The sequence below is a fragment of the Microcebus murinus genome, chromosome 4 (genome assembly GCF_040939455.1).
Source record: "Microcebus murinus isolate Inina chromosome 4, M.murinus_Inina_mat1.0, whole genome shotgun sequence".
Taxonomy (NCBI): Eukaryota; Metazoa; Chordata; class Mammalia; order Primates; family Cheirogaleidae; genus Microcebus; species Microcebus murinus.
In genome coordinates this window covers 14400750-14421550 of record NC_134107.1, presented here as the reverse complement: position 1 = coordinate 14421550, position 20801 = coordinate 14400750, and the positions used below count along the sequence as shown (strand labels likewise).

The 20801-nt window shown below is 41.2% G+C and overlaps 1 protein-coding gene across 4 annotated transcripts; it reads left to right on the top strand.

The window, feature by feature from the left end:
• The first annotated feature begins 8 nt into the window (after window positions 1-8).
• Window positions 9-20247, top strand: SDHAF2 (succinate dehydrogenase complex assembly factor 2). 4 transcript variants are annotated; one of them, XM_012778302.3, is made up of 4 exons: window positions 9-166; window positions 6822-7045; window positions 7126-7235; window positions 19442-20247. In XM_012778302.3, the coding sequence occupies exons 1-4, from the start codon at window positions 131-133 to the stop codon at window positions 19570-19572; spliced, it is 501 nt and encodes a 166-aa protein (XP_012633756.1). In that variant the 5' UTR covers window positions 9-130; the 3' UTR covers window positions 19573-20247. The 4 variants fall into 4 exon arrangements, with proteins under 4 accessions (XP_012633756.1, XP_075857947.1, XP_012633755.1 ...); XM_076001832.1 differs by lacking the exon at window positions 9-166 and adding an exon at window positions 203-391; XM_012778301.3 differs by lacking the exon at window positions 9-166 and adding an exon at window positions 5720-5881.
• The last annotated feature ends 554 nt before the right edge of the window (window positions 20248-20801 follow it).

The window sequence follows — 20801 nt, the reverse complement described above, 5'->3', positions numbered from 1 at the left end:
GCCACTTCCGCCATACGCAGGGACGTATTTTCCGGCTCAGCTCCTCCGCGGCGGCCGAAGTTGCTTGGACCGGCGGCCGGGAGGTCCCGGAAGTGGCCAGGCAGCAGATTTCCGGTGCAGGTTCGGAAAAATGGCTGTGGTCACCGTTTTCCCTACTGTGGCGCGGGTGAGCAGAGCGGAGGTTCTAGGTTAGGGTCTGGGCAGCGGGGACTGAGTTTTGTCGTCCTGTGTGGTCTTGGAGTCCGTGGGGAGCGTCCAACTGCCCGATAGCCTAGGGCAAGGGCAGACCCAAGGAGAGGCCGATCTTGCAGCTCAGGAAAGTCGGGTCCATCCCTTGGTGAACCTCCTGTGTGCTGGTCTGGTAATACCTGGTTGAACGATCAATCATCGTGTGAGTCCCAATGCAGATCTCTCCTATGTCCCAGGGGGAGTTAGCCCAGCTGCCTCTGGGCGCCCTTCTCCCTGTTCTTAAGTCTTGTTTAATGTCTTTCGTGGTTTCATAGTATCTTGAGCTCTTTATTCTTTGTTTTGTTTATAATTGACACATGATAATTATACATGTTTATGGGGTACAGTGTGATGTTTCAACACGTGTGTACGTTGTACAGTGATCAAATCAGGGTAGTTAGCATGTCCATCACCTCAAACCTTTATCATTTATCTCTGGCAATAACTTTCAAGATCTTCTTTTCTAGCTATCATTGTTATTACCTATAGTCTCCCTACCATGAACTTATTCTTTCTAAATGTAACTTTGTACCCGTTGGCCAACCTCTCTCTTCCTTCTCCTCCATCTTTATTCATTTTTAATATAGGCCTTCACCACTATAAACTTCCCTGTAAGTACTGCTTTTATTGCATAGCATTTTTTTATATGTTGGGTTTTAGGTTTTTTTCTTAAAGGTATGTTCTAATTTCCCTTTTGATTTCTGGTTTGACCCATTGGTTGTTCAAGAGTATGTTGTTTAATTTCCACGTATTTGTGAGTTTTCCAGTTTTCTTCTTTAATTTCCAGTTTTATCCTATTCTGGTTAGAAAATGTACTTGGTATGGTTTCAGTCTTAAATTTGTTAAGTTTTGTTTTATGATATAACATGTAATCTATCCTGGAGAATGAATGTTTCCTGTGTATTTAAGAAGAATGTGTATTCTGTTGTTGGGTGGAATGTTCTATATATGTGTTAGGTCCATTTGGTCCATAGTGTTCTTCAAGTCCTCTATTTCCTTACTGATTTGCTATCTGGATGTTATATACATTACTGAAAGTGCATTGTTAAAATCTATGATTGTGTTTCTCCCTTTGGGTCTGTCAATATTTGCTTCATATATTTGGATGTTCTTATGTTTGGTGCAGATATATTTATAGTTGTTGTACCTTCCTAGCAAGTGACCGTTTTATCATTATGTAATGTCTGTTTTTATGTCTTGTGACAATTTTTGCCTTAAAGTCTCTTGTCTGCTATACGTATGGCTATCCCTGCCCTCTTTTGGTTACCATTTGTATGAAATATCGTTTTTCATCCTTTCATTTTCAGCCTGCATGTGTCCTTAAATCTGAAGTGAGTCTCTTAACTGGGCACAGTGGCACATACCTATAATCCCAGCTACTTGGGAGGCTGAGGCAGGAGGATCTCCTGAGCCCAAGAGTTCAAGTCCAGCCTGGGCAACATAGCAAGCCCTCATACTCTCATATCTCTCTTTCTCTTTCTGTCTGTCTGTCTTTCTTTCCTTTTCCCTTTTTTTTTTTTTTTTTTTTTAAATACAGGGTCTTGCTGTGTCACCTAGGCTAGAGTGCAGTGGTGTCATCATAGCTCACTGCAACCCAAATTCCTGGACTTGAGTGATCCTCCTGTCTCAGCCTTCCAAGTAGCTGAGACTACAGGTGCACACCACGCTGTGCTAATTTTCCTCTTTTTTTGTAGAGATGGGATCTCACTATGTGGCACAGGCTTTTCTCAAACTCCTGGCCTCAAGTGATCCTCCCACCTTGGCCTCCCAAAGTGCTAGGATTACAGACTTGAGCCACCATGCCTGGCCTCATGTCTTAAAAAATAATAATAATAAAAAATAAAGTTAGTCTTTTGTATAACATATAGTAGATCTTGGGGGGGGGGTTTATTGTTGTTGCTGTTATTTGTTTGTTTATTTTTGAGACAGAGTCTTGCTCTGTTGCCTGGGCTAGAGTGCTGTGGCATCAGCCTAGCTCACAGCAACCTTAAACTCCTGGGCTTAAGCAATCCTTCTGCCTCAGCCTCCCAAGTAGCTGGGACTACAGGCATGTGCCACCATGCTCGGCTAATTTTTTCTATATATTTTTAGTTGTTGGCTAATTTCTTTCTATTTTTGGTAGAGATGGGGTCTCACTCTTGCTCAGGCTGGTCTGGAACTCCTGACCTGGAGCGATCCCCCCATCTCCCCCCACCTCGGCCTCCCAGAGTGCTAGGATTACAGGTGTGAGCCAGCGCGCCTAGCCTTGGGTTTTTTTGTTTTTTTTTTTAATCCATTCAGCTACTCTATGTCTTTTGACTGGAGAATTTAATCCATTTATATTTAAAGTAATTACTGATATAGGGAAATACAGTCGTCCCCCAGGATGACTGTTCTAGGACCCCTCATGGATACCAAAATCCATGGATGCTCAAGTCTCTTATATAAAATGGCATGGTATTTGCATAACACCTATGCACATTCTCTTGTATACTTTAAACCATTTCTAGATTATTTATAATACCTAATACAATGTAAATGCTATGTAAATAATTATTATATTGTGTTGTTTTTATTGGTATAATCTTTTATTGTTGTGTTGTTATTTGCTATTTGTTTGGTTTTTCCTCCAAGTATTTCAGTCCATGGTTGAATCCACAGTTGGTTGAATCTGCAGATGTGGAATGCCAGTTGTACCTTTGCCATTTTGTAAATAGTTTTCTGTCTGTTTTGTAGCTTTTTTGTTCCTTTTTTCTCCTCTTACTGTCATCCTTTGTGTTTTGTTGATTTTTTTTTTGTAGTGACATGGTTTAGTTAATTTCTCATTTTCTTTTGTGTGTCTTCTGCAGGAATTTTCTTTGTGGTTACCATGGCACTTACCTAAAACATCTTACAACAATCTATTCTAAGCTGATATCTACTTAATTTCCATTACATACAAAAACTCTGCTCTTTTACTCCCCCGTTTGTGTTATTAAGGTCAAAATTATATCTTTTTATGTTATATATCAATTAAATTCCTAGAGTTGTGGTTAGTTTTATACTTTTGTCTTTAAGTTCTATGCCAAAATTAGAAGTAGTGGTATGCAAGTGATTTGCTTACTGATATTAGAATATTATAGTATTTTGTGTTTGTATTTGCCTCTGCCAGTGAGCTTTATATTTTTATTTGCTTACATATATCACTGTCTAGCATCCTCTCACTTCAACTTGAAGGACTCCCTTTTTTTTTTTTGAGACAGAGTCTTACTGTGTTGCCCGGGCTAGAGTGCTGTGGCGTCAGCCTAGCTCACAGCAACCTCAAACTCCTGGGCTCAAGTGATCCTTCTGCCTCAGCCTCCGGAGTAGCTGGGACTACAGGCATGTGCCACCATGCCTGGCTAATTTTTTTTATATATGTTTAGTTGGCCAATTAATTTCTTTCTATTTTTAGTAGCGATGGGGTCTCTCTCTTGTTCAGGCTGGTCTCGAACTCCTGACCTTGAGCGATCCACCTGCCTCAGCCTCCCAGAGTGCTAGGATTAGAGGCGTGAGCCACCACACCTGAGCCACCGCACCTGGCCGAAGGACTCCCTTTAACATTTCTTATAAGGCAGGTTTTGCTTATCTGGAAAAGTCTTTATTTCTCCTACATTTTTGAAGGACAATTTTGCTGATATAGTATATTTGGTTGGCATTTCTTTCTCTCAGCATTTTGAATTATATCATCCCATTCATAGCCAGCAAGGTTTCTACTGAGAAATCCTCTGATAGTCTCAGGGGGCTCTCTTATATGTGATGAGTTGCTTTTTCTTGCTGCTTTCTAAATTCTCTTTGTCTTTGATTTTTGACAATTTCTTTCAGGAAAAATAATTACCTTTAACAAAGGATATAAATGCAAAACAGAGAAGCATACTTTTTAAAACAAAATAATTATAAAGATATTCATGGCTGCAAAGATAACTCAAATATATGCTGTTATAAATTTCCAGTGATAATTTCTTTTTTTTTTTTTTTTTTTTTTTTTTTTTGAGACAGAGTCTCGCTTTGTTGTCCAGGCTAGAGTGAGTGCCGTGGCGTCAGCCTAGCTCACAGCAACCTCAAACTCCTGGGCTCGAGTGATCCTTCTGCCTCAGCCTCCCGAGTAGCTGGGACTACAGGCATGCGCCACCATGTCCGGCTAATTTTTTTATATATATATCAGTTGGCCAATTAATTTCTTTCTATTTATAGTAGAGACGGGGTCTCGCTCTTGCTCAGGCTGGTTTTGAACTCCTGACCTTGAGCAATCTGCCCGCCTCGGCCTCCCAAGAGCTAGGATTACAGGCGTGAGCCACAGCGCCCGGCCGGTGATAATTTCTTTAATGTAGCTCATACCAGTGTCACACAATTCCCAGGACTCATGGATCCATGCCACACCCCTTCTGGAATGCTGCCTTGAAACTAACCGAAAAAAATGGGTGAAATTTGGCTAAGATAATAAGAGATCCCAAATAGAATAATTTCCCTATGCTGCTGCTTCTGGTCCTCCCTATCTTCTTTCATTCTGTAGAAATTGCTTAACCCACTATATTATTTTAGTAGAGAAAGTACATCTTAACTGTGGTTATTTTTAATTCTTTGTCAGATATTCTTATACCTCTGTTTCTTTAAGGTTAGTTGCTGAAGATTTATTTTGTTCCTTTAATTGGACCATGTTTTCCTGTTTATTTGTGTACCTTGTAACTGTGTACTAGAATCCCTGCATTTAAAAAACCAGCTATCTCTCCCAGTCTTTATGGACTGTCTTCATACTAGTGATTGACTTTCGCCAATCAGCCTGGTTAAAGATTCTGAGGGCCTCTCAATCCTTTTCTTTTCCTTCTTTTTTATTTTTTGAGACAGAGTCTCACTTTGTTGCCCAGGCTAGAGTGAGTGCTGTGGCATCACCCCAGCTCACAGCAACCTCAAACTCCTGGACTCAAGCAATCCTCAGCCTCCCGAGTAGCTGGGACTACAGGCATACGCCACCATGCCTGGCTGATTTTTTCTATATATATATATGTTAGTTGGCCAATTAATTTCTTTTTATATATAGTAGAGACGGGGTCTCACTCTTGCTCAGGCTGGTTTCAAACTCCTGACTTCAAGCAGTCCGCCCTCCTCGGCCTTCCAGAGTGCTAGGATTACAGGCGTGAGCCACCGCGCCCAGCCTCAATCCTTTTCTGAGAATGTGTCTTCTCTGTATTTGTGGGTGTAAATTCCCAGTTAGAGGGATTTGCTGGTTCCTTTTTCAGAGCTTATAATTTTTTGTTCCCTGTGGTATCTGTGTGTAATACTGCAGTTTCTCTGGAGTTGTCACAAGCCACCCAGCTCTCTAATTCAGAAGGGCCTTCAGACTTCTAGAGTTTGCCAGGTTCCATCAGTGTTCTAAGCTGGGCAAGACAGAAACCAGTCCCCAGGCAGCTCCCCAAAAATCACTGCCACAAGGAGAGGCCACCAAACAATGTTGGCCTTTTTTTGCTGTTTCAGGAGTCCTCTGGATCAGCAGCAAACCACTCAGGTCTTTTGTTGTCAGTGGCTCCCCAGCATCTAGAGTATCCTAGGTCCTGTCAAGTGCTTCAAGACAGAAACCAGTCTCATGGGCAGCCCCCTGACAAGCTGGAACAATGGATGCACACTCCAACTCTTTCCTTGCCCAGGGAGAAGCTGGGAGGTAGGGGTTTTCTCCTTGTTCTGCACTAAGCCAGGGATGGGCACTATGATGAGTGAGTGCTTGTTAGTCTAAACTGTCACTCTTGTTCTCCATTGCCCTTGACATGGTGCCCTCTTTTGTTAGCAGTTGGATTCAGGCAAGACAGAAACCAGCCCCTTGGGTGACCTCCCCCCTCCCCCCCCCCAAAAAAAAGTCTGAACATTGGACATACTTTTCTGTTTTCTCTTTCCCTTCCCAGGTAGAAGGCTGGGAGTTTTCTCATGATCATGCCACGCTGAGCCTGGGTAGGGGTGGAGGGACTGTGGCCAGTGAGTGCTGCAAACTTTTATGCTGGCTTTGATGCAGCTGGTTTGCCCTCCTCTGGGGTGCAGGAGCCTCTTGACTGGTTTCTGGATTTCTCACAAAGGGAATTAAACTGTGTATTCTTGTTGAGTCAGTGTCTCCAACAGAGGGAGAAGGGTCTGGGGCTTCCTGTTCTACCATCTTGCTGATGATAGATGGTCACCGCCTTCACATCTCATCTTGGTAATTTATTCCCTTCTCTAGATTTGGAGCCTTTGGGGGATTAGGGACTATGCTATCTGTATGCTCAGGGTTTATGGGTGAGTGAATAGAATACAAACCATACTGTAAGAATTTTAAGGGAATACAAAGGAAAGAGAAATTATTTCTGCTGGGTTAATTTCTGGAAGGGCACTGGTTAAGAACACGTTTGTAGTCAGGACTGGGTTTTAATCCTAACCACAATTCTTATTTGGACAATTTGGGGTCAATTATTTAACCCCTCTGAGCCTCTGTTTCCTTGGCTGTAAAGTGGGGACAGTATCAGCCTCACTTCTTAAAGATGAACTGGGATTGAATGCATTTAGCACCTAGTAAGTATTGGGTAAATGACAGTCATGATAGTTGTTATTATAAAGATGTTTGTGGTTTGTTTCAGATGCTTGCTCTGTCAAGGCGCAGCGTGTTTTCTCCTTTGCTTGGTACCACAGTGTTCAGACGCTTCTACAGAGGTGACAGCCCAACAGATTCTCAAAAAGACATGATTGAAATCCCTTTGCCTCCATGGCAGGAGAGAACTGATGAATCCATAGAAACCAAAAGAGCCCGCCTACTCTATGAGAGCAGAAAAAGGGGAATGTTAGAAAACTGCATTCTCCTTAGGTATGGGAGTAGGAGTCTTGTTACCACTTCTCTTTGACTAGAGGCAGCCTTTTCAACCTCTTTCTCTTTCTCATTTTTAGCCTCTTTGCTAAAGAACATCTGCAGCACATGACAGAGAAGCAGCTGAACCTCTATGATCGTCTGATTAACGAGCCTAGTAATGACTGGGATATTTACTACTGGGTCACAGGTACTGGGCATGATAAGCAGCATTTTGTGAAAACAGGATGACTTAGGCCGATTTGAGTCTGGAATTATATCCTCGAAAATTTTGTTTCTTTTATTCATGCAATACACTCAACCCAGACACTGTTCAGATTTTTCCAAAGTGTCTAAAATTTATTTTATTGGTTAAGGTTCTTTGTTTGCAAGACAGAATAGAAGCCTATCTGTCTCACTTAAGCACGAAGGGGAATATAGGGGATGGGTTTGTGAAGCTCATGAAAGGGTGAAATTAGAGCCAAGCTAGGAATGGAGTGGAACCAGACAGCTCTGTAAGTCTGTGTAGCAAGAGCTCCTCAATAGTCTCATTCAGTCATTGCCTTTACAAGGAATGAATTTTAACTGCATAGTTAGGATTAGCTTTGGCTATGAGTAAATCCAAAACAATAATGACTTAAACAAGATAGAATTATCTTTTCTCTTTCTCATGACAGAAGTCCAGAGTTGGGTACTCCAGAGCTCATAGAGGGGCTTCAAAGAGTTCTGAGGTCCAGGTTTCTCCTGACTTGCTACTCCCTCGTCCTCATCAGGGTTTGTCTGCCTCATGATCCAGGATGGCTAGTGAAGCTCTATCTGGCATGTCCATATTTCAGCCAGGAAAAAAGTTTGGAGAAGAGCATGCCCCTTCATTGTGGATCTTTCTTGGGAAATTATACATCATACTTCCACTTATTTTCCATTGACCACAGCTTAGTTACATGGCTACATGAAGCCATAGGGAAAAAAAAAATACAGTCTATTCCATGTGCCTAGCTACATTGGGGATTCTATTAACAATGAAAAATAGAATGGATAGTAGGGGACATCTCATTCTTCCCACACTCTGGGTCTCCTTTTTTTTTTTTTTTTTTGAGACAGAGTCTTGCTTTGTTGCCCAGGATAGAGTGAGTGCATCAGCCTAGCTCACAGCAGCCTCAAACTCCTGGGCTCAAGCAATCCTACTGCCTCAGCGTCCGTCTGGAGTAGCTGGGACTACAGGCATGCATCACATGCCTGGCTAATTTTTTCTATATATATCAGTTAGCCAATTAATTTCTTTCTATTTATAGTAGAGACGGGATCTCACTCTTGCTCAGGCTGGTTTCAAACTCCTGACCATGAGCAATCTGCCCGCCTCAGCCTCCCAAAGTGCTAGGATTACAGGCGTGAGCCACTGCGCCCGGCCTGGGTCTCCTATTTTTGTGTCTTTACTCGGTATTTGTGTCAGAAAGTGGAAGTCATTCTGTAGGGTTCTAAGAATAAAGAGTGATAATACAGGGTCTAGAGGCACATGCAGTCATTGGAAAGCCCACAAAATCTAAAATATTTACTGTCTGGCCCTTTACAGAACAAGGCCCATACTTAAACCTGACTTAATGCATTTCAGATTCATTCATGTTGTTTGTGTCATCAGTTCATTCTTCTGTATTGTTGAGTGATATCCCATTGTGGGGATGACCACCGTCTGTTGGTCCATTGATAAGTTGAGGGACGTTGGGACTGTTTCTAGTTTTAGGTGATTATGAATAAAGCAACTATAAACATTTGCATACAGATTTTTGTGGATATAGGTTTGACTTTTTCTTGGATGAATACCCAGGAGAAGGACTTGCTAGGTCATGGTAAGTGTATATTTAAATTTACAACAAGGTTTTTCTGTAATGGGCCAGATGGTAAATATTTTAGGCTTTGCAGGCCATACAGTCTCTGTTATATCCACTCAACTGCGTCTTTGTAGCATGCCAGCAGCCATAAACAATAGGTATACAAATGAGTGTGACTGTGTTCCAATAAAACTTTATTTATGGCACTGAAATTTAAATTTATGTAATTTTCATGTGCCATGAAATATTCTTTTGATTTTTTTTTTCTCCCAGTCATTAAAAAGTCATTCTTAGTTCAGAGGCCCTGTAGAAATAGGCAACAGGCCAGACTTTGCTTACTTCTGTGCTAAGTGAAAAAGGTTGGACTAAAAGAGTACATACTGTGTGATTCCATTTATGTGATATTCTGAAAAAGGCAAAACTGTAGGGACGGAAAACAGATCAGTGATTGCCAGAGAATGGGTGTGAAGGGAGGAGTTGATATTCTACATCTTCCAGCACTTGGTATTATCAGGGTTCTGTTTTTAGCCATTCTAAGAAGTTTGTATTGGTATATCACTGTAGTTTTTTTTTTTTTTTTTTTTTTTTTTTTTTAAAGGCAACAGCCTCATGACCTAATCACTGTAGTTTTAATTGGCATATCCCTAATGACTAAAAATATTGAGGATCTTTTCAAGCGTTTATTTGCCATTCATATATCGTTGGCGATGTGTCTTTTCAACTCTCCCCCATCCCTTTTTTAAATTGGGTTTTCCTATTATTGAGTTTTGAGTGTTCTTAGTTTATTCTAGATTAAAGTCCTGTATCAGATATGTGTCTTACAAATTCTTTCTCCCTGCCTATGGCTTGCTTGTCTTTTCAATTTCTTGCATTGTCTGTCAAAGAGCAGTTTTTAATTTTGGTGAAGTACAGTGTATCAATTGTGTACAGTGGATTGTACTTTTGTTATTGTGTCTTAGGAACTCTGCCAAATCCAAAGTCACAAAGATTTTCTGTTTTCTAGGAACTTTATAGTTTTAGAATCAACAGTTTAATATTTATCAAACAAAAAACTACTTAGATTTTGATTGGCGTTGTTAACACAATAGATCAATAGGTCAGTCTTCCTGACATGAGCATGATATACCTTCCATTTATTCAGTATTTAGGTCTTCTTTGATTTGTTTCATCAGTGTTAGTTATCTGTTGTTGCATAACAAATTACTCCAAAACCTAATGGCTTAAAGCAACCCGCATATATTATCTCACAGTTTCTGTGGGTCTGGAATCCAGGTGTGACCTAGCTGGATCCTCTGCCTGGCGGTCTGTCACAAGGCTGCAGTCAAGTATGCTGTCAACCCACCGTCTGGAGGCTCATGTGGAGGTTTAACTAGGGAAGGATCTGGTTTCAGGTCTTTGACTGAAGTCCTTAGTTCCTTGCTGGCTATTGCCTAGAGGCCACCCTCTGTTTCTTATCACAAAGACTTCTCCCACATGGCAGCTTGCCACCATCAAAGCACAGAAACTGAGAATGCAATAGAGAGAGTCTCCTAGCAAGAAGGAAGCCACAGTGTTTTGTAACCTAATCACAGAAGTGACATTCTGTTACATTGCCGTGTTCTATTGGTTAGAATCAAGTCACTAAGTACAGCCCACACTTGAGGAAGGGATTATCCAAGGGCGTGATACCAGGAAGTAGAGATCGTTGGGGGCCATTCTCCGGGTGTGCCACAGTCAACATTTTATAGTTTTTTAGCATATTTTGCACATATTTTGTTGATTTATACTGAGGTATTCCATATGAGGTATTTCATATGTTTTGGTTCTATTGTAAATGGTACTTTAAGAGATATTAATTTCTAATTGTTGATTGCTAGAATGTAGAAGTACAATTGATTGTAGAAAATACTGACTTTGTATACTGTGGCCTTGCTAAACTCAGTTTAGAAGACTTTTTTAGATTGTTTGGTATTTTCTATATAGACAGTTGTGTCCTCTGTAATAGAGGTGGTTTTCTTTATTCCTTTCCAATCTGTATGTCTTTTTAATCTTGTATTTGCCTTATTGCACTGTCCAGGACCTCTAGCTTAATGTCAGATGGTAGTGGTGAGAGCAGGTATCTTTGCCCTATTCCCAAGAGTTGATGGAAAGTATTTTATCTTCTCTCTCTCTCTTTCTCTATTTTTTTATTGCTTAAATCAGAGTCTCTGTATCCCCAAGCTGGTCTCGAACTCCTGGCCTCAAGGAATCCTTCTTCCTCAGCCTCCCAAGTAGTTGGGATTACAGGTGTGAGCCACTGTGCCCAGCCAGTCTTTCATCATTAAGTATAATATTAGCTGTAGGTTAGTTGTAAATGCCTTTTATCAGTTTGGGAGTTTCATTCTGTTTCTAATATTCATGTGTTATCATGAATAAAACATGAGATTTGATTTTGTCAGGTATTTTCTATGCATCTGGCAAAATAATCATTTCTTTTTTTTTTTTAATTTTTTTTTCTATATATGTTAGTTGTCCAATTAATTTCTTTCTATTTATAGTAGAGACGGGGTCTCGCTCTTGGTCAGGGTGGTTTCGAACTCCTGACCTCGAGCAATCCGCCCGCCTCGGCCTCCCAGAGTGCTAGGATTACAGGCGTGAGCCACCGCGCCCGGCCAAAAATAATCATTTCTTTAATGATATGATTTTTTTCCCCTAAGTTTATTGATAGGATGAATTTTTGATTGATTTTCAAATCTCAACTTTGCGTTCCCAGGATAAACACCACATTGTCATATATATATGCATATGTCATATATATACATACACACATATATATGGATTTATGTGTGTGGGTATATATGTGTGTGTGTGTATATAGGTTCTGTTTGCTAATACTTTGAAGAAGATCTTTGTGTCTGTCTTTATGAAGGATATCGTTACATAGCTTCCTTGTAATGTTGTCATTTATTGTTTGTTTGTTTATGTTTTGAGACAGAGTCTCACTCTGTCGCCTGGGCTAGAGTGCCATGGCGTCAGCCTAGCTCACAGCAACCTCAAAATCCTAGGCTCAGGCGATCCTCCTGCCTCAGTCTCCTGAGTAGCTGGGACTACAGGCATGTGCCACCATGCCTGGCTAATTTTTTCTATATATTTTTAGTTAGCCAATGAGTTTCTTTCTATTTTTAGTAGAGACGGGGTCTCGCTCTTGCTCAGGCTGGTCTCGAACTCCTGAGCTCAAATGATCTGCCCACTTCGGCCTCCCAGAGAGCTAGGATTACAGGTGTGAGCCACTGCGCCCGGCCTGTCATTTGTTTTTGATCAGGGTAATGCTGGCTTCATAAAATGAGTTGTGAAGTACTCTTTCTACTTCCATTTTCTGGAAGAATTTATGTAGAATTGGTATTATTTCTTCCTTAAATGCTTGATAGAATTTGCTAGTGATCTGGGCCTGAGTTTTTTGTTTGTCAGAAAATTTAAACTGTAAAGTCAAATGTTTTTTAATAGTTATTGAATGATTCCAGTTATCTGTTTTTTCTAGGGTAAGATTTGGCAATTTGTGTCTTTCAATAAATTTATCCATTTCACATAAGTTGTTGAATGTGTACACATAAAATTATTCATAATGTTCCCTTTTTCTTTTAATGTCTGAGAAGCTATTTCATGTTTGATGTCCCTCTTTCATTTGTAATATTGGTAATTTGTGGGTTTTTTTCCTTCATCAGTCTGGCTCAGAGTTATCAATTTTATTTATCTTTTTAAAGAACTGGTTTTTTACTACATTGATTTTTCTCTTGTTTTTTTTTTGTTTCAATTTTATTCATTTGCTCTTCATTATTTCTTTTCGTCTGTGTGCCTTGGGCTTAATTTGCTCTTTTTCTAGTTTTTTAGGGTAGAAGCTAAGCTCATTGACTTGAGACCTTTTCCACAATAAGCATTTATGCTATACATTTCCCTCTAAGCGCTACTTTAGTTCCATGTTTTAAAATTTGATGTGTTACGTTTTCATTTTCATTCATCCCAAATATTTTTTAAATTTCTCTTATGATTTCCTCTCTGACCCATGAGTTATTTAGAAGTATGTTGTTTAAGTTTCAAATATTTGGGAATTTTCCAGAATTTGTTGAAGTTTGTTTTTTATAGCCTGAAATGTATTTATCTTGATAAATGTCCCCTGTGCACCTAACAGAATGTGTGTTCTGCACTGGTTTGTAAAGTGTTCATTACATGTCAGCTAGGTCAAGTTGTTTGATGTTCTTCCTATCTTCTATACTCTGATTTTCTGAGTACTTGTTCTATCAATTACTAAGAGAGGAATGTTGAAATCTCCAACTATGATTGTGAATTGTCTATTACTCCTTTCAGTTCTCTCAGTTTTTGCTTCACATATTTTGAACCCCTGTTGTTATATGAAGACATTTAGGACTGTTACATCTTCTTAATGAATTGATTCATTTATCATTATATAATGTCCATATTTATCACTGATAATTTTCCTTGTTCTTAAGTGTCTCACAGTAATACAGGTGCTCCAGCTTTTTCCCCCCTCCCCAGCTTTGTTTTGATAAGCATTTGTGTGGTTTGTGTTTTTTGCGTCTATATTAGTTTCATATTGGCTGTTCTACATTCCTGTGTGGAAACTCTGGGGAAGAACCCATTTCTGCGCTCATTTAGGCTGTTGGGAGAATTGATTTCCTTGCAGTTATAGAACTGAGATCCCAGTTCTCTTGCCAGTTGTCAATCTCTTCCAGCTCGTAGAGGTCCTTCCCACATGGCCCCCTCCATCGTGACGACAGATATCTTCCCTCACATGGAATCTCTCTCATGCTTCACGTCTCTCTGACTTCTCCTGCCACCAGCTGAAGAAAGTTCTGCTGTTAAAGAGATCATGTGATTAGGTCAGACCCACCTAGATATTTTCCCCTGACTTAAGGTCAACTGTGCTATAAAACATAACATAATCATGGGAGAAAAAAATCATATTCACAGTCCTGGGGATTATGTAGGGCGTGTACAATAGGCGATTGGGGAATGTTGGGGATTATCCTGGAAGTTTGCCTAACACACAATTCTTGTACTTTTAATCTTTGTCTTTATATTTAAATTGAGTTTCTTGTAGACAGCATATATAGCCTTCCTTTTTTTATCGAGTCTGATAGTTTGTTATTGGTATGTTTAGACCATTAATATTCACCTTAATTATCAATGTATCTGAATTAAAATCTGCCATTCTTTTAGTTTCCTGTTTCTTCCATCTGTTCTTTGTTCCTTTTCCCCGCTATGTCTGTGTATTTTTTATTATTTCATTTTATCTCCACTATTGGCTTATTATTTAAATCTCTTTATAATTTTTTTAATGATTGCCCTAGGGTTTACAGTCTACATCTTTAATTAATCACAGTCCATCTTCAAGAAATACTATGCAGCTTCATGTATAATGTAAGAACTTTATAACAGTATATTCTGATTCCTCCCACCCATCTTTTGTGCTATTGTTATCATATTTTTTGCTTTTACAGTGTAATACTTTTTGCTTTTACAGTGTAAGCCTACAGTACATTGCTCCTCTTTTACTTTGGACAGTCAGTTATCTTTAGAGTAGTTTAAAATGAGGAAAATAATGCAAAATGTATTTTATACTTACCTTCATTTTAACTATTTCTGGAGATCTTCATTTCTTTACATAAATCCATGTTTCTATCTGGTACCATATTCTTTCTGCCTGGGGAACTGTAATATTTCTTGTAGTGCTGGTCTGTTGTGAATTGTCTCAGCTTTGGTTTTTCATTTTGAAAGATATTTTCACTGGATATAGAATTCTAGGTTCACAATTTTTTTTCTTTTAGCACTTTAAATGGATGTACTTCTGTTGCTAGGGTGTTAGTGTGCGAGATCAAGTCAGTCTGGCCAGGAATTGAGCTGGATTTGGGTTTTGTTGTTGCTTTGGTTACCTTCGATGCACCACCAGCTTGAAAATCCTCTAGTGTTAACTGTGTCCTGCTTTCTGGTTTGCATAGTTTCTGACAATAGGTCTGCTATATCTTTGTTCCTTTGTATGTAATGTATGTGTTCTTGCTGAATGTTTTCAATATCTTATTTATGGTTTCTAGCTGTTTGACTATGATGCCTCTAGGTATTTGTTTTGGTATTTATCCTGCTTCGGGTTTTCTGGGCGTTTTGGATCTGTGTGTGTGTGTGTGTGTGTGTGTGTGTGTGTGTGTGTGTGTGTGAGATAGGGTCTCACTCTGTTGCCCAGGCTATAGTGTAGTGGCATCATCATAGCCCAGTATAGCCTCCAACTCCTGGGCTCAAGTGATCTTTCTGCTTCAGCCTCCTGAGTAGCTGGGACTGTAGGTGTGCAGCACCATGCCCAGCTATTTTTTTTTATTTTCTGTAAAGACAGGGTCTCACTATTGCCCAGGCTAGTTTGTAACCCCAGGGCTCAAGCAGTCCTCCTGCCTTGGCCTCCCAAAGTGCTAGGTTTATAGGCATGAGCCATTGGTCCTGACCTAGAATCTGTATTTTTATATCTTTTCATTATTATTGAAAAGTTCTCAGCCATTATCTCTTCAGATATTTCTTCTATTTATTCTCTCTCCCTTCTCCTTCTGGGATTCTGATTATAATTAGATTAAACCATTTAATATTATTCCACAGCTTTTGGATTCTCTGTTTTGTGTTTTTTTTGTTTTTTTTTTTCTTTTTTTTTTGAGACAGAGTCTCGCTTTGTTGCCCAGGCTAGAGTGAGTGCCGTGGCGTCAGCCTAGCTCACAGCAACCTCAAACTCCTGGGCTCAAGCAATCCTCCTGCCTCAGTCTCCCGAGTAGCTGGGACTATAGGCATATGCCACCATGCCCAGCTAATTTTTTCTATATATATTAGTTGGCCAATTAATTTGTTTCTATTTGTAGTAGAGACAGGGTCTCGCTCTTGCTCAGGCTGGTTTCAAACTCCTGACCTCGAGCAATCCGCCCGCCTCGGCCTCCCAGAGTGCTAGGATTACAGGCGTGAGCCACCGCACCCGGCCCTGTTTTGTGTTTTTAACTCTTTTTTCTCTTTGCCTATCAGTTTGGTTCATTTGTATTGGTTAATATCTATTGACCTATCTCCTACTATTTCTTTCCTTGATTATGTCAAATTTAATGAGCCTGTTGAAATCATTCTGTATATCTGCTACTGTATCTTTATTTTTAGCATTTCCATTTGACTTTTTCAGTTTCCAGTTCCCTGCTGGAATTCCTCATCTGTTCATACATTTTTTTTTTTTTTTTTTTTTTTGAGACAGAGTCTCACTTTTGTTGCCCTGGCTAGAGTGAGTGCCGTGGTGTCAGCCTAGCTCACAGCAACCTCAAACTCCGCCTGGGCTCAAGCGATCCTCCTGCCTCAGCCTCCCAAGTAGCTGGAACTACAGGCATGCACCACCATGCCCGGCTAATTTTTTGTGTATATATTTTTAGTTGGTCAATTAATTTCTTTCTATTTTTAGTAGAGACAGGGTCTTGCTCAGGCTGGTTTCGAACTCCCGACCTCGAGCAAGCCGCCCACCTCGGCCTCCAAGAGTGCTAGGATTACAGGCGTGAGCCACCGCGCCTGGCCTTGTTCATACATTTTGTTTGCTTTTTCCACTGGAGCCTTTAATATTAGTCATAGTTATTTTAAGTTTCTTGTCTGATAGTTCAAACATCTGGGTCATCTCTGAGTCTATTTCTGTTGACTGCTTTGTCCCTTGTGTTGATTTTTTTCTTCTTTTGTGTGTATGTATTTCATACTTTTTGGTGGAATATTAGACATCATCATCAGACAGTAAAAACAGAGAGAGGTATGTATTTATGTCTGAAAATGGGCATGCTGCTTCTGCCATACTTTAAGTCAGTTGAGTTAGGAGTTAAGCTTACCTTGAATTTTGGTTTTGCTTTGGTTACCTTTAGTGCATCACCAGCCTGTAGTGTTAACATGTGCTTAGGGTGGAAGCTGTTTCCAGACGGTTTCTTAAGAGAGTTCCTGTTCTACCCTCAGCTTTTATTTGGCCTTCCCTGTATTTCTGTGCCTCAGAGGGACTCTCTCTCCATACTCTTGCCTTCTCCCAGTGGTAGATTCCTAGTGTTTTCTACTTGGTGCTTGTTAGTTTCAAAGAGGAGAGGTTGGAAGGGCATTCTCTGTTTTCCTGGTCCAGCCTTAGTTTCAGGCAGTCCCAGTGGCCCTGGGTCTTGGAGCTGGGCTTTCTCAGTGATATTGCCCTTCCCATAGGGGTAGAGGATTTTTTTCTTTTACCCTTTTACCATCCCAAATGGGTCCTAACCTGTGCATTGGGAGAGACAGAATTTTCTTGCCTACTCCTAGTTGCTTGAGGCTTTTGTTCTGTAGGGGAGGATCCAGGCTGGGCTTATGCTTTTTTAGCCATGTTGATGGTTTCCTTCCTCCTGGCTTGCATCACTGAGGGAGGCTCTTTCCAGCCTCCTGCTCTGTACCCAGTCTCTGTCAGGAGCACAGCCAGTGGAGGTTTGTTCAGAAGAACCTGTGAGTGGGTGCAAACTCCCATTTGTGTGGGTAGTTTTATACTCCTCTACTAGGCCACACTTGGCTTTTAATAGTTCATTAAAAATTCTAGCTGAGAGCCAGGCATAGTGGCATGTGCCTGTAGTCTCAGCTACTCAGGAGGCTGAGGAGGGAGGATCGCCTGAGCCCAGGAGTTCGAATCCAGCCTGGGCAATATAGTGAGACCCTGTCTCTAATAATAAAATTTTTTTTTTTTTTTTTTCTTTTTGAGACAGAGTCTCGCTTTCTTGCCCAGGCTAGAGTGAGTGCCGTGGCGTCAGCCTAGCTCACAGCAACCTCAAACTCCTGGGCTCAAGCGATCCTCCTGCCTCAGCCTCCCGAGTAGCTGGGACTACAGGCACGAGCCACCATGCCCGGCTGATTTTTATATTATATATATTAGTTGGCCAATTAATTTCTATTTTTATGGTAGAGACGGGGTCTCGCTCAGGCTGGTTTTGAACTCCTGACCTTGAGCAATCCGCCCGCCTCAGCCTCCCAGAGTGCTAGGATTACAGGCGTGAGCCACCTCGCCCGGCCTTAATAATAAAATTTTTTTTAAAAATTTCATTGAATTTTTCTTTCTCATTTGTATGATATGGTGTCCCTTCTTTCTGTGCCCTGTCATAGGTGAGCAAGTGCCCATGTCTACTTGCTCTTTTGAAGGGCCTTGCTTTCCTTAGGTTTCATTCTATTTGGTTGCCTTGTGACCTCAGCTCTCTGATAACTTTAAGAATAAAGTCATGATATTTGTAGTCTGTCTGGCTTGTTCTTGCTGTTAAGGTGAATGTGGTATTCTTTCCAACTTTCTGCAGTCTAGGAGGAAGCCAGAATCTCTTTGATCTTATTTTGATCATCACAAAAAATAGAATACTCACTAGATGCCAGAGTCTGTGCTAAGTAAAGGGGAATCTGACTTGGTTTTGAGGAATTCTCTCTATTGGCATTGTTTTTAGTCTTGATTGAAGAGTAATTCCAGAGCACATTGCCTAGGCTTTGCCAGTGGGAGGCTTTGCTTGTAATTGCCATCTTAAGTGAGCATCTCAAAGGTGGAGAGAAAGGGCAGGGAAGAGCAGCGCATTGCCGGGCTCCCCACCACCGACCGAGTCTCGTGTTCTCATTTCTTCAAACTCAGCGCCTCTGTTACCTATCCACTGAAATCTGGTTGTCCAAGTTCATGTCATTTCTGTGTGCCTCTTATATCCTTCCCACAAATTTCTTTTTGCTTAAGTTAACGTATTAGTTTCTGTCATTTACAACCAAGGACCTCTAACTGATAAGGAGAATAGAGCTCTTGTCTCAGGAAATTTATAGATTAGAAGGAAAACACAATACCTGGAAAACACATGAAATGCCAAATGCAAAGCAAAATAGTACAGCCCAGGATTGTGCAGGCCAAGGGTCAGCAAACTTATTTATAAAGGTCCAGATAAGGCCGGGCACGGTGGCTCATGCCTGTAATCCTAGCACTCTGGGAGGCCGAGGCGGGCGGATTGCTCGAGGTCAGGAGTTCGAAACCAGCCTGAGCAAGAGCGAGACCCCGTCTCTACTATAAATAGAAACAAATTAATTGGCCAACTAATATATATAGAAAAAATTAGCCGGGCATGGTGGCGCATGCCTGTAGTCCCAGCTACTCAGGAGGCTGAGGCCGGAGCATCGCTTGAGCCCAGGAGTTTGAGGTTGCTGTGAGCTAGGCTGATGCCATGGCACTCACTCTAGCCTGGGCAACAAAGCGAGAGACTCTGTCTCAAAAAAAAAAAAAAAAAAGGTCCAGATAGTAAATATTTTAGTCTCATAGCCAGCCATATAATCTCTCGTCACTACCCAATTCTGCCATCATAACACAGCAGCCATGGGTAATATGTAAACCATTGAGAGGCTGTTCCAATAAGACCACTTACAAATGCAGGCTGACAGTTTGCCATCCCCTGCTACAGGCTTATCATGTATACTTAAAAGAAAGATGGAGATGGAGTCGGTCTATGTGTCTTCCTACCTGTGGTTCTCGGCCAAGGCCAGAGTTTCAGGTTTTATGTTCCTTATACCTGAGCATTGACTGACTGTGGCATAATTCTTTCTGCCCACTCTTCTCTTGCAGAAGCAAAACCAGCCCCAGAAATATTTGAAAATGAAGTCTTGGCCCTGCTGAGAGACTTTGCTAAAAACAAAAACAAAGAGCAGAGACTGCGTGCCCCAGATCTTGAATACCTCTTTGAAAAGTCACGTTGAGCTGTGCACCGCTGCCTTGCTGCCTTGCTCGGGGGCTCAGTCGTGGATCGTAACTGCTTATGATAGACACTAGCGTTGGCTTTCTGCTTCTCTTTAGACACTCAGGTCTCCCCAGCCCCAGACTGTGGGTCCTGCCTCAAGTGTTGGACATACATACTTCTCTTCTAAGACATACATGTAAATGTGCAGTGTGGCTCACTCTCGCCGTTTTTGTTCAGTTGAAAGTCGTTTGTGAGTGTTGCCGGCTCACAGCCCCGGCTGCTTTGTCTGGCTGCTACCGCTGGAGACAGGTCTGCCGCGAGAGGGCACTGTAGGGGAAGCGATTGTGCTCGCTCATTGCTGCAGCTCATGGCTTCAGCCTGAAGTGTGCTCAAAGAAGAGAGGCAGCCTGCTGTGTGTGCTGTATGCAAAGCCACTCTCCCTCCCCACCTTCCCACCCCCAGTGGCCCAGGGCTTTGTTAAAGCCCTTCCCACTGATAGGTTCTTTCTGCCAAGGGAAGCTGATCCCAGCCCCCTGAGCTGCTTCCTTCAAAGGCACGGCAGGCAGGATGAGGGGAGGCAGGAGTGGTGTGGGCATGCTGCTTAAGTCAACATCTTTGTCATCAGATTTTCTTTGAAATGTGATCTTTGTAAATTGAAAGATAATTGAATATTAAAGAATATTGAAAAAGGAAATTTACAATTCCTTGTCACCGTTATTTAATTTTGTCTATTCTTGTATAACCCCTAGTCCTGTGTTGATAGGGTTTTACAAGGCCACAATCATGGGTTTTCTTTCCATGTAGCACTGTAGCAAACGTTTTCCCTCATTTTGACAGTCCTTACAATTTTAATCAACTAAATAATAATACATAAGCAATAATATGTTAGGATGAATTCGTTGTATGTGTTTAGCTCTAGGGCTGGGAGAGTTCTCTGAAGGCAGGCCAGAAGTGACAAGGTAATTGGTGATCACAAGAGCTGCACCCAGGGAGGAAGGACATATGTCCAGGGTTCTCACCCACCCCTCAGCATCCCTGGCTAAGGGAGGAGAACTAGCCTTTACTCAAATAATCGCAGTGAAGCCTCACAGCACTCCTACAGACAAGTGGTGTTATACCTGTTTTATAGATAAAGAAAGGGAGCTCAGAGAGAGTAGTAAGTGACTTAAGTATCCACGGTCAAGTAGCTATTTAGCAAAAAAGCCAAAATTTAGCATAGCTCAGTCTGCTTCCAAAACTCCTGAATTT

Bases quoted from the DNA above. Each gene is read 5' to 3' on its own strand.
- SDHAF2 (XM_012778301.3), top strand. From the start codon at position 5,807: ATGGGCAGCCCCCTGACAAGCTGGAACAATGGATGCACACTCCAACTC. The intron at 7,046-7,125 runs GTATGGGAGTAG...TCTCATTTTTAG, and splicing joins GAAAACTGCATTCTCCTTAG to CCTCTTTGCTAAAGAACATC. The intron at 7,236-19,441 runs GTACTGGGCATG...CTTCTCTTGCAG, and splicing joins TATTTACTACTGGGTCACAG to AAGCAAAACCAGCCCCAGAA.